This window comes from Hylobates moloch, unplaced genomic scaffold (assembly GCF_009828535.3).
Source record: "Hylobates moloch isolate HMO894 unplaced genomic scaffold, HMol_V3 SCAFFOLD_11, whole genome shotgun sequence".
In the NCBI taxonomy this organism is placed as follows: Eukaryota; Metazoa; Chordata; class Mammalia; order Primates; family Hylobatidae; genus Hylobates; species Hylobates moloch.
The window spans coordinates 30,171,244-30,183,306 of NW_026652286.1; the positions used below are offsets into that span (position 1 = coordinate 30,171,244).

At 54.5% G+C, this 12,063-nt stretch overlaps 1 protein-coding gene across 2 annotated transcripts in view; it reads left to right on the forward strand.

Annotated features, from left to right (window-relative positions):
* USH1C (USH1 protein network component harmonin) overlaps nt 1-10,233 on the forward strand; it is a 50,631-nt gene extending 40,398 nt beyond the window's left edge. Inside the window, exons 21-27 of one of the 2 annotated variants that reach the window (XM_058446905.1) lie at nt 2,183-2,224; nt 2,626-2,679; nt 3,011-3,110; nt 5,857-5,966; nt 7,316-7,371; nt 8,452-8,560; nt 9,753-9,883. In XM_058446905.1, the coding sequence (XP_058302888.1) occupies nt 2,183-2,224; nt 2,626-2,679; nt 3,011-3,110; nt 5,857-5,966; nt 7,316-7,371; nt 8,452-8,560; nt 9,753-9,797 (516 nt within the window). In that variant the 3' untranslated portion in view covers nt 9,798-9,883. Of the gene's footprint in view, nt 1-2,182; nt 2,225-2,625; nt 2,680-3,010; nt 3,111-5,856; nt 5,967-7,315; nt 7,372-8,451; nt 8,561-9,752 lie in introns of both variants that reach the window. The other variant, XM_032166496.2, reaches the window with a different exon arrangement.
* The last annotated feature ends 1,830 nt before the right edge of the window (nt 10,234-12,063 follow it).

Below are 12,063 nucleotides of genomic sequence, written 5' to 3' on the forward strand. Positions count from 1 at the left end.
ACTCCTGTGCACAGGGACGTGGAAGTCCTTGCTGGTCTTCTGAGTGGCATCAGGCAGGCAGCCACCTACCCCCCTGCCTCCTCCTGGGGTACCTCCACGGAGCCAACCATTGGATTGGCTGTTTCATCACCAATGAAAGAAACCCCAGGACAGAGGGAGATCTTGTAGCCAGCCCAGGCTTCTCCAGCCTCCTCACTGATAACCCACCATCAGACCACAGGCTGATTTGACTACAGGCAGGGAGCAGAGAGGCGGTATCAACTGTGCAGTGAGACATAGGTGTTGGCAAAAGAGGCTGCTCCCAGCCCAAGGATTTATCAATTTAATCTTTCCAGCAACCCTGGGTGGTAAGTGCTATTATCATACCCATTTTATCTATGAGAAACAGAAGCAGAGAGATTTGAAAATGTGCCCACGATGGCACAGCTAATGTCAATCCCTGGATTTGAATCCAGGAGGTCAGTCTCTGCAGCCTGTGCTCCTAAACACTGCATCGTCCTGCCTTAAAGCACTGTCGTCACAAAAGAGGCCTTCCAGGACCTGGCGGTTTAGGGCACAAACAGCCCTCACAGGGAGAGAAGCAGGGAAGTGTGGAGTCTAGGCTCCAGAGTTGGAGTCAAACCCTTTGCTCCCCTGCCCACTGATTGGGTGACCTTGGGCATGAATATCACCCCTCTGGACCTCAGTTTCTTCCTCTGTTGAATGAGGGGCTGGGCTGCCTCTTTAAGGGCTGACCAGCTGCGGTGGCTTATGAGTCTGTGATCTAAATTCACGCAAAACACAAGTACCTGCCATCTGGCCCATCCCTGAGAGCTGGTTCTCAGGATCATGGAGCAAGGAGGCCAGAGCCAGCACTGCCCAGCCTTCCAGGAGAAACAGCCGAGTAGGCAGGGCCCTCAAAGTCAAAGAGCATCGACTCCACATCCTGCTAAATGATCCTTCTTGCCCGTGCATTCGCTGCGCCCCCTCCTCTGTCTGCTGCCCACACACTGACCTGGATGTAGCCTCCAAGCTGAGCCGAGCTCATGGCCTCTTGGGGTTGAGCCTGGGTGATTGAGGCAAGTGAGGAGGGATGCCAGGCAGATGCTTGGGGATCTGTCTGCTGATATTTGGTGCTCGTCTTGTGCACGGAACTTAGTTGGTGCATTCTGAGGATAGGGGAGTCTGTGTCCTCCCCACCACACAGACCATGGGCCCCAGGGGTCACTTGGTGTGATCTAGGGACCTGCATGTTGTGGGTGGCTCCACTCAGTCCCGTGAGGCCTGCCACGGGGCTCTTCTCTGCTCCCACCTTCCATGGGGACCAGCCATGGCTCTGCTGCCCTTGTGCTTAGCATTCTGGCCCCTCAGCCTGGGGATGCCCCGGCTCCCACTCACTGTGTGTGACTCCTGAGGAAGACCACGTAGTTCAGGCACTACCTCACTGTGTGTTCAGTTGCCACCTCACTGTCTTGTTTCTATACCCTGGAGCCATTGTCCCCACAGCATCCCCGATCAAGCCAAGTCCCCTGAGATGTGTGTCCTCCCATCTCCCCTAGCTAAAGGGCCAGCCTGGGCTCCCCGGAATCTGGGGAGACCTCTTACCTTCTAGGTAAGCATTACATGAGGACACTGCCAGGCCCCAGGCCAACACTGCTTCTCAACACCACCTGCTTTCCTCTCGGTGTCCATGGGCTCCCTCCAATATCTTGTGGCTGATTTCCAGAAACAGCCTTCTCTTGAGCTGGATGGGCCCATCCTGTGGGGTCAGAGCACTGGGTGGAGACATCCTGGGCTTCATCCCCCAGGGCCTGGGCCTGCTCCAGTGGAGACTTGGAAGAGATGAGGTGGGGCCTAAAGGACTTGAGGCTGGGGCTGAGACTTTCAGCAAGGCAGATGCTGCCTGTCCAGACCATCTAGACATCGCTGGTGCCCCTGCAACCCCTGACGCTTGTGCCGCTGAAGCAGGGCAGGGTCGAGAGCCTCTAAAGTCTTCCTCAGCCTCCTGCTTGTCCCTGAACAGGGGTGCCCTGGCTGCTGGGGCTGCCAGCCTCCTGTCTGCATCCCGCACTCTGGCCATGCCTTCCCCCACCCTGCCCCTCACTTCTGACCCTTGGATTCCGACCATTCACCCTCCTACTCCTCGACCCTGACCATCAAGGGCCTCTGCTGTGTTGCCCTAAAGCCCTCTCTTTGCTTCCAGGATTTCCGGAAATATGAGGAAGGCTTTGACCCCTACTCCATGGTAAGAGATGACGCTTCTCTCCTGGGGGAGTAACCCCAGGAACAGGGCAAGGTGGGGGTTAGAGTGTTTGATAGTGGTGCATTCCAGGCCCTGGGGACCTGGGATGAGGTGGGGCACAGAGGAGCCCCAGTGATGCCCCAGCTGCTCTTCCCACGAAGGTTCCTTCCGAAGGGCACTCCAGTGTGAACTGTATGGTACACACGCACGTGTGTGTCTACTGTCCCCATGGGGCCTGAGACTCCCAGTTGAAGACCAGTAGGGGTGGGGCTGGGCACGGTCCCCTTGCCCATGTGCTCTGTGGGGCCCAGTGTCCCATAGATGCCTGGATTCCCCTTCCAGCCCTACCCCAAGCGCCATCCTTCAGGCCAGCTCAAAGTTTCCCACTGTCTTTTTCTCTCAAGTTCACCCCAGAGCAGATCATGGGGAAGGATGTCCGGCTCCTACGCATTAAGAAGGTACCTGGGCATGTGGAAGCCAGTGGGCCGCCATCCCTCTCTGCACCTGCCCCTCCTCCCTTGGTTTCCTGCTTCTACTCTCAAGGTCACTCCTGGGTGGTCTCTCAGGTCCCCACTGTCCTCCCCTCTCCCACGGAGACGCCCCTCTCTTGTAGGGCCGCATACCCAGGCCCCACTTGGCACCAAGGCCACGTTTTCTCCAGATGGCACTGCCGGTGGCCCCATGGCTTTTTCCACTGTTACTGTGGCTCTGTCAAGAGACTCCTTGGTGCCCAGTCGTCCATAGGCTGCCGTCTGCTTGGCTCCCTAAGGCCTATTTTCCTCTAACCAGGAGGGATCCTTAGACCTGGCCCTGGAAGGCGGTGTGGACTCCCCCATTGGGAAGGTGGTCGTTTCTGCTGTGTACGAGGGGGGAGCTGCTGAGCGGCATGGTGAGTGGGGACCAGCCACACCCAGGTTTGGGGATGATGCAGTGGTTAGATGGGGCCCTCCAGGAAAGCAAACAGGTGAACACTTGGAGTGGGCTGACAGTTGCTGGAGAACACCCTACCACTGGGGTCCATCCATCCGACTGCCTGTCCAGTCCCTGGGGGCATGGGATGGTGCCCGGACCTGTGAGTACACAGCCAAGCCAGATGCCACCGTGCCCTCAGGGGGTCCCCACACAGGGTTGGAGATGGGCTTAGAATTGCCAGATACTGAAAGTCACAGCATGGTCTGCTAAGGGCTGACGGGGAACTCAGAGTGGAGGGAAGCTGTGGGAACCCTAAGGGGCCCCTAACCCACCAAGAGGAAGTGGGAGGCCAGGAGCGCTTCTCAGAAGGGTGAATCCTGAGCTGAGCATTAGTCAATGTCAGGAAGAGGAGCAGCAGGTGGAAACCCCCGAAACCTTGCCTGTCCTTTCAGTGATGGTAAGAGCCGAATGTTTGGCCAGAACTAGCCACGTGCCAGAAGCTATTCATCTGGCTCGCAGCCCTGTGTCTGAGCGTTTCATGGATATTAATTCACTTAATCCTCACAACAACCCTGAAAGCAGGTTCTGTTATTATTCTTATTTTACAGCTGAGGAAACTGAGGCTCAGAGAGGTTAAAGTATTTGTTCAAGGACCCACAGCCAGGAGAAGGTGGAGGCAGGACTTGAATCCAGGCAGTTTGGTCATTTTGCTTTACTGTCCAGCACAAGTGCCACCTCTGTCTGAGGTCTTCTGCAGCCTTGTCCCCTCCCAGAGGGCCAGAGGTCCCCATACCCTGTGTCTCTCTTCTCATTTTGCTTTGTTCTTTATCCCTTATCTACAAAAACACCCTCTGCTGATGAGTGAAACCTTTGCAGACACCAGGTACAAACCATCACCCCCTTCACCTGTCGGACAGTGTCTGAAACCCCACCGTTGGTGATTTCTTCCTCCATGTCAGGGAAGCTCCTGAGTCCTTTGTGACCCTTTGTGGAGATGTAGGTGCCCTTGCAGGAGGAGCCCCAGGCCTCTTATCTTCCCAGGCCAGAGTGGGGGATCCTATGAGCAGATCCCTTCCAGGCAGTCCTAGGCTGGAGCCAGGCTGTACCACAAGCTGGAGGTGGTAGAATAGAGGTGGTAAGAGGTAAGGGGCAGCAAACAGGGATGGGAAAGGCCCTTGGGGGCTGGCAACCAGGCCTCTGTGGGTTACTAGGTGAGGTATGGGCATTGGGAGCCCTGGATACATGAGTCCAGCTCTGCGCCCATGACCTTGGTGACTTCACACTCTAAGCTTTCATTTCAGCCATAGAAGGGGGACCTGCCCAGCTGGGCAGCTGTCCCAGCCCTTCAGTGCCCACCCAGGCCCCACCTTCTTCTTCTGTCTTCATTTCTCTGTCACCTGGTGATATTTCTGTGATACCTGCCTGCTATGTCTAGCAGAGAGAGGGGACCAGGATGGATAGGTGACTCTCCTGAGTCCTTCCCACTTACAAAGCCCCCAACGCAACCACTGCCTTATTGCCCCTGAGACTCTGTCTTGGATTTGTACAAAATGAAAAGGTGAAAGTCACCCATCCCCAGGTGCACTGCGCAGAGGCAACTGCTTTCTGTGGTTTGGTCTTGCACTGCTTTGAACATAACCAGTCACTGATGAAGCTTCCCTAGGAGCACGTGTGTTTTAAGCCGCCACGGCCGCCATTGTCAGTATCATACACCACATTCCTATGGGCCTTCATGCCCACGAGGCTCCTGGGTGATCTATTTCAATGTAACCTGGAAAGTGTTCTGTGGACATCAGGACTGGGAGAAATTCCTCCAAAAAGGGCTCTGATGTCAAAGAGGTGTGGAAAACCACGCACAATCTACCTCTTGGAAAGCCGCAGTGCATGTTAGCACATTCAAGACTGACAAATCCTGCAGTGAGTAGCTCTGTTCAGCTTATAACTCAGCTTTCCCCAAAATTATTAGATCCCAGGAAGCTCTTCCAGGAGCACCTTATTACAGCTTCATTTATTCAACAAATATCTACTGAGGTCTTATTTTGTGTCGGGCATTATGTTAAGTGCTGGGGATATTATGGTGAACCAAAAAGGCAATCCCTGCCCACGTGGGGCTGACAGTGTGGTGGGAGAGACCATCAGTAAACAAGTAAACAAACAGATTAATGATTGCAAATTGTGGAAAATGCCAAATAAGAAAAGATTGGGATGCTATGAGAGAATAGGCACGAGCTACATTCGACTGAGCAGGGGGTCAGAGAAGCCCCCTCTGACATTTCCTCTCAGACCTAGAAGAAGAGAAAGCAAGGTGGGGAACAGCGACATGAAGCCTCTGAGGCAGGAGAGAGCGTGGCAGCTCAGGGACCTGAACAGACCAGCATGACTGGGCAAGAGGGAGGGCCGGCTGGCAGAATTGACTCAGGCCTCATACTGTGCTAGAAATGCAGGTCTGTCTCCCTCTGTAATAACAGAGGCTCATCCTCAATAATATCCAGGTTCTCCTGAGCTGGGGTGAGGGGGTGTGGAAGGGACAGGAACGAAATGCCCTTTGACTAGCCTCTAACCAGGTGGCTAGTTTCCCCTCATGCTTTCTGAGTCCACATGAGCTTTCAGAACCCAGGCTCAGGTCTCTTCTGCTGTCTGGCAGTGACCCCCCTTTGGCAAGCCCTGAGCCAGGCACGTGTCACATACAACCCAGTTGGCCAATCAGCCTCATCTGCCTGCAGGTGGCATTGTGAAAGGGGACGAGATCATGGCAATCAACGGCAAGATTGTGACAGACTACACCCTGGCTGAGGCTGAGGCTGCCCTGCAGAAGGCCTGGAATCAGGGCGGGGTAAGAATAAGCCCCCTCCCTCCTTTCCTCCCTCACCTGCCTGCCTCAAACCCTGGCTTCTGCAGCGAGGCCTCACAATAGGATGCCTCATTCCAGGGTGGGCATCTGGAGTCCAGGCAACACTTTGGTGACACCATACCGCATCCAGCCTGTGGTTTAAATCTGACAAGATGGGATTCAGAAAAATAAATGTCAATTCCTGACCTTGGATCCAAAAAGCCAGTGGCTTAAACAGACTCCTGAAGCCAGGACATGGCAGGTCACCCAAGAAAAAGACTTAAGGTCTTTTCTAAGTGCACACTGAACAAGAATCAAGAGAATTCTGGCGGCTACCAAAAAGCATTAACAAAAGCAGAGAAACCAGGGTGAAGGAGGGGCTGGTGGGAATCTGCTCTGCACTCATTAGACACCCACGTGAATCAGGGCCAGTGCATAAGGTTGCCCAGGCTGTGCACTACATAATCTGAGGGGGTGCCCTTTTACAGACTGTAGTGTGAATGGTGCCTGCTCATGTTGTGCAATGCACAACCTGTGCAACTGTATGCAGGCAGCCGAGCCTGAGGTATTAAGTTCAGTGCCGAGGAAGCTGACCAAATGGGCCTGGGACCCACATGAAGGGATGTGGAGAAGAGAAGACTCACGGGTAACATGATGACTATCTTTGATTATCTGAAGGTCTGCATTAGGGCAGAGGGAGAAGAAGTGTTCTCTCTGATCCTTGAGGGAAGACCTAGATTGGATGGAGGGAAGTCCTGGGGGAGAGAGAGAGAGATTTCAGCTCAATATTAGGAACTAGCTCATGGTAGAGGGGTCCAGTGATATTTCCGATACTTTTCAGGGGATACACCCAAGCCAAGGAGGGACAATGAGGGGCAGGTCAAGGATGGCAGTAAAAGGGATTCAGGTGTTAGGATCAAAAAGCTGGGCCAGAAGTCCCCCACTTGATTGTGCATCAGAAAGTGCATCGGAATTACCTAGAGAGGTTGTTAAAAGTACTATTTCCCAGGACTTACCCCTGACTTCTAGGGGCCAATTCTATGAGTCTACACTTTTAAGAAGTTCCCCCAAGTGATTCTGAGGTTGCTGCCTGTTCCCGGTCCACAGATCGACATTTGGGAGCTGAGTGTCATTCGAGGGCCTTGCAGCCCTGGCCTCTATGGTCCCAAAGCCTCAGAGACTAGAAACGTCCTCAGACCATGGAAGTCACAGTGGGTCCCGTGTGGGCCCATGGGAAGAAGGTGCAGGCTGGCTAATCCTGGGCCATGGGGCCCAGAAATGGGGATGGAGTGCCGGGGCAGATACACCATCCCACTGAGTGTGGCACAGAATCACACGGCTTCTCCCCACAGGACTGGATCGACCTTGTGGTTGCCGTCTGCCCCCCGAAGGAGTATGACGATGAGCTGTAAGTGTGTGCAGGCACCTAGCCTGAGACCTCCTCTTCCTTCTCCAGAATCTCAGCCACCTTTCTCCAGCCCACCCCCAGCCTTCTCCCAGCCTGAAGGAACGGCCCAAGCATGCAGCTTCTCATAGCCAGAGCTCCTAGAAAACTCCTGGACTAGAGCTAAGTCATTGTCCTTAGGCAGTGTCCGAGCTGCCTGCCGGGCAGTCTTGTCCAAATTCTTCTCTACTATGGAGAACTGAGGCACGAGGTCTTAGACCGAGTAAGCAGTGACATTGGGAAAAAGACTTAGGATTGTTAATTCCCCACTCAGAACTTTATCCCCTGCCCCATTATTAGATGGTTAGGTGTCTGTGTCCATCCTTGAGTCTCTGGAAGGTCTTCCTGATGTCTAACTGCACTCGCTCATGCTGTGCCTCTAGGCAGCCAGGACCACAGGCTTTTGTCCCCACCCTGTGGGATCTCCAGGGAGCTTTGGCCTAGTCCGTCTCTCTCTGTGATTCCCTGTGTGTCTGTCTCTGTGTCCTGTGGGTCTCTCTGTCTTCTCTCCTCCTCCCTGTCTGTCTTTCTGTCTTTCGCCCTCTCCTTCCTTCCTGTTAACCTCTTATCTGCCCCCCTCTTTCCCCTTCACCCCGGTCCGCTTTCTCTCTTACTGTCTCCTGTTCTTTCTTCCTGTTTCTCTCCATCCCTGTCTCTGAGTCCCTGTTCCTCTGTTCTTGTCATTCTGCATCCATTCTTTCCTCTTTGTCTACCTTTCTCTGTTGCTCTGCCTCTGTGTGGTGTCTCACCTCCATCTTCACCTCATCCCATCACCTCCCCAGCCCTCACCCACCCACCACTCACCCACTCACTGACCACGCCCTGCCTCCCTGTCGTGGCTGGGCCTGCTTGCTCCCCATGGCCAGCAGAATCTGAGCTCTACACATGTCTTGGAGAAACCAGGGTCTGGCAGCTCCTAATTCTGGAACCCAGGGGCTAGGCAGAACCCGAGGCAGGAGCCCAGTGAAAGGAGAGGCCCCATGGAGCTCTGCCTGGGAGTAACCAAGCCTGTTTTGTGTTTCTTGCTCTGCTCTGTGTATATAGAGCTTCTCTTCCCTCCTCCGCAGCCGAAAGTCCCCAGCCGGTCCGAAAGCTCCTTGAAGACCGCACTGCCGTGCACAGACACGGGTTCCTCCTGCAGCTGGAGCCCACGGTGAATAGGCAGGCGGGCCACAGGGCCCTGTCTGTCCCTGCTGCGTGTAGTGGCCATCTGCTGCCCACGCTGTAAGCAGGTTCTTTGGACTGGCTTCTGGAAGGTACACAAGGCGCCATCCCTGAAGTGCTGCCCGGGGCCTGCTGTTGGCCACAGTGGAATTCCTCAGACTCAAAGCCCTCCCCTCAGGGAAATGGTGCAAAGCCCAGTCTGTAGTACTTGCTTGGGACCCAAGTGTCCTGACTCATCATGGCTCTGGGACCTGTTTTGGGTCCCAAGCAGCACCCAAATGAGCAGGATGAAGCCCTGGGCACCGTTCTCTGCGGGACACAGACAATGCCTGGAACCAGGCATGTGGGGCTGAAGGAGCCCACAGGAAGCCTGGCTGGAATTGCCCCCAAGAGATGTCCTCAGCAGAATGTGAAAATTCCCCTTCCTGTGAATGCCAACCTGCTGGGAGCTCCTGCTCCACCCTGGCCCCCACACTTGGCCAGAACCAGGGCTATTAAGAGGTTTTAAAGGCTGGTCCAAAGAACTAGGGTTGGTGGATTAGAGTTGCTCATGTCCTGTTGTACCCTGTCATGGCCTGAGCCATGCTGAAACCAAACTGTCTTCTCTGTCTTCTCCCTTCCTTGGCTCTGAGCTCTATCTGTGGGATATACTGTGGAGCCCAGCTGTGGGATGTGTTTCTCACCCTGTGACAGGGATGTGCCCATGGACAGAGCTGGCAGGTGGCTGTGAAACTGGTGTTTGGTGTGGCCTGAAGCAACAGATGGCAGCATCTGGGGCAGACCCAAGCCTGGACTTGACTTTTCTGTTACAACTTTCCCAAAACATTAGGGCCCCATGCTCCCAAGACACTTGGCCGGCTAGACCATGGCTTCTGGGATGGCCTGCTTCGCCCTGTGTTTTCTGTCACTTGCCTTTTGCAAGGGACTCTTGCCCCTGTTCCTCCCAGTCTCCTCCTTCCCCCATCCCAGGTGTCCCTCCCGCTTTCTCCCTGGCCTTCTGTGTGCTGTGGCTGTGGCTGGTGTGTAGCCACTTGGGGCCTGCACCCAGAGGGGTCTCCAAAGGGTGGCGGGGCCTTGTGCTGCCAGAGTGGGTACTCCCCATTGTGGGGCCTTGCTCTGGCTAGGCTGAGTGTGCACCCACAAAGCCTGCGCCCACCTGGGCTGTTTCCACTTCCCTGCAGGACCTTCTTCTGAAGTCCAAAAGGAGAAACCAAATTCACCCTTAGAAAACAGTGAGCTCCGGCCGCACCTCCTGAACACAAAGCCTCGGACCAGCCTTGAGAGTGGCCACACTGCACACACCAGACGGCATCCTTGGGACCTGAATCTATCACCCAGGAATCTCAAACTCCCTTTCGCCCTGAACCAGGGCCAGATAAGGAACAGCTCAGGCCACTCTTCTGAAGGCCAACATGGAGGAAAGGGAGCAGCCGGCCATTTGGGAGAAGATCTCAAGGATCCAGACTCTCATTCCTTTCCTCTGGCCCAGTGAATTTGGTCTCTCCCAGCCCTGGGGGACTCCTTCCTTGAACCCTAATAAGACCCCACTGGAGTCTCTCTCTCTCCATCCCTCTCCTCTGCCCTCTGCTCTAATTGCTGCCAGGATTGTCACTGCAAACCTTACTCTGAGCTCATTAATAAAATAAACAGATTTATTTTCCAGCTTATAGGAGTGAGTGTGGATTTGGGCAGCAGATTCAAGGTTGCAAAACAAAAAAACCGTAAGGTTTGTGGCCCCTTTTCAAGGGTGATAGACAGATCCCAGTGCTGTGATCTGGGTCTGACATGAAGGGTGTGATCAAATGGCCAGGGCTGGCTTGGAGCAGAGGTTGAGAAAGTAGAAGATGGGCTGGGCTGTGCTTCAGTGTCTTCTCAGCAGAGATGGTAGGAGATGAAGTCTGTGTGGCAGGGATTTTGCTCAATTCCAGAAAGCAGAGCTGAAGGCAGGAGCCTCGAAAGGTCACCTCAAGATATGGGGTGCCCCAGCTTCTTTCAAGCACGTCACGGCCACCAATGCTCCTCCTGAGGTCACCACGACAGCATGTGAGGGAAGGAGATGGCGGGGTCCACTCCCTCTGTGGAAGTGCATCCCGCAGAAGCTCCTGGGAAATGCAAGGGCTTGAGGCAGGAAGGCATAACTCCGAGGGCCCAGCAGGGGGAATGTCAAAGTTCTTCTGGTGACAGGGACCAGGGCTGCTAGTTCTGAGGAAGAGCGTGGGGCTGTATCAGCATGACTCGCCTGACCCCGTCTCTGTTTCCCCATTCCAAATTCCTGTGGCACAATCTGATCAGGCCAAATCACCTGAGTGGGCGACCCTTGGGTTAGGGACCAGTCACAGGTCCAATCAGCTGTGGCTAGGGGTGGGGTCACATCCCACCTAACATGGCTGCTGAGGCAGCAAGGACTGTGGGCAGCAAGTCATGATCACCACCCCTACCAGAGGATGACTATGACATCCCTCCTCCCCCACCAAACCCTGGGTATGGAAAAGAAGTGGACTGGGGTCCCAAGGGAAGGCAGTCTGAGGGAGAGTGCCTCTGTGTGAGGGGACCACAGGAAAACCTCTTCCTGAGGTGGAACACTGCAGAGAGCCCCTCTGGGACACACCCACTGCCTATCCCCCAGGTTCATCCCTATGTTCAGCTGAATCCCCCACCTCATCCCACAGTGGATGCAGACCAAGCTGGATCCCGAGGACTTGGTGATAAAACAGACAGACTCCCAACACCTCCCAGAATCATGGCAGGGGAGAGGGTCTCAGACCAAAATGCAGCGACTACCATGTGGGACTGAAAGAAATCAATGGGTAGGGACAGAGAGAGGGAGCAGAGAAACTGCCAGGCTTTCTGATGTCCTTGATGAAGACAAAGCCACAGTGACCTTCAAATTACTGGCGCTCAGAGACAGCAGCCACAGAGACGAGCTCTCTGTGTTTTCCTGTCTAGCACCTAACCTGGCTCTGGAGAAAATTCTGAAACCCAGGTAAGAGGAGGATGCTCCTATTTGCTGACACCCATGTGCCTGGCCTAGGCTAGACCCCTTGTCTGATGTTTCAAACTGCAACACCTGGGCTTCATGCCTGGCCATCCCAGGAGCCTGGTGATAGCAGCCCACACTCAGATGGCATTGACTAAGTGTCGGGTATTGTTCTAAGCACTCAGCTCATACATTCCATCAACAACTCCATGAGGCAGGTACTATTATTATCAACAACCTCGTTTTATTAAGAGACAGTTGATATACAAAGAGGTGAAGTCACTTGCCCCAGGTCACACGGTGAGGAAGCAGTAGAGCTGCGACTCCAGCCAGGCACTCTGGTCCCAGAGATTGTGCGCACCCGTTTCCACCATATGCTCTAGAGGGCAAGGCGCTCCCATCCGAATGTCTCAAATTCCAGACTGTTGGCAGAACACTTCTCCCCACCACTGAAGAACAGTGAATGTTCTGCTGTTGGGTGGTGGTCACCTCCTCTTGTGGCCTACAAAAACTTC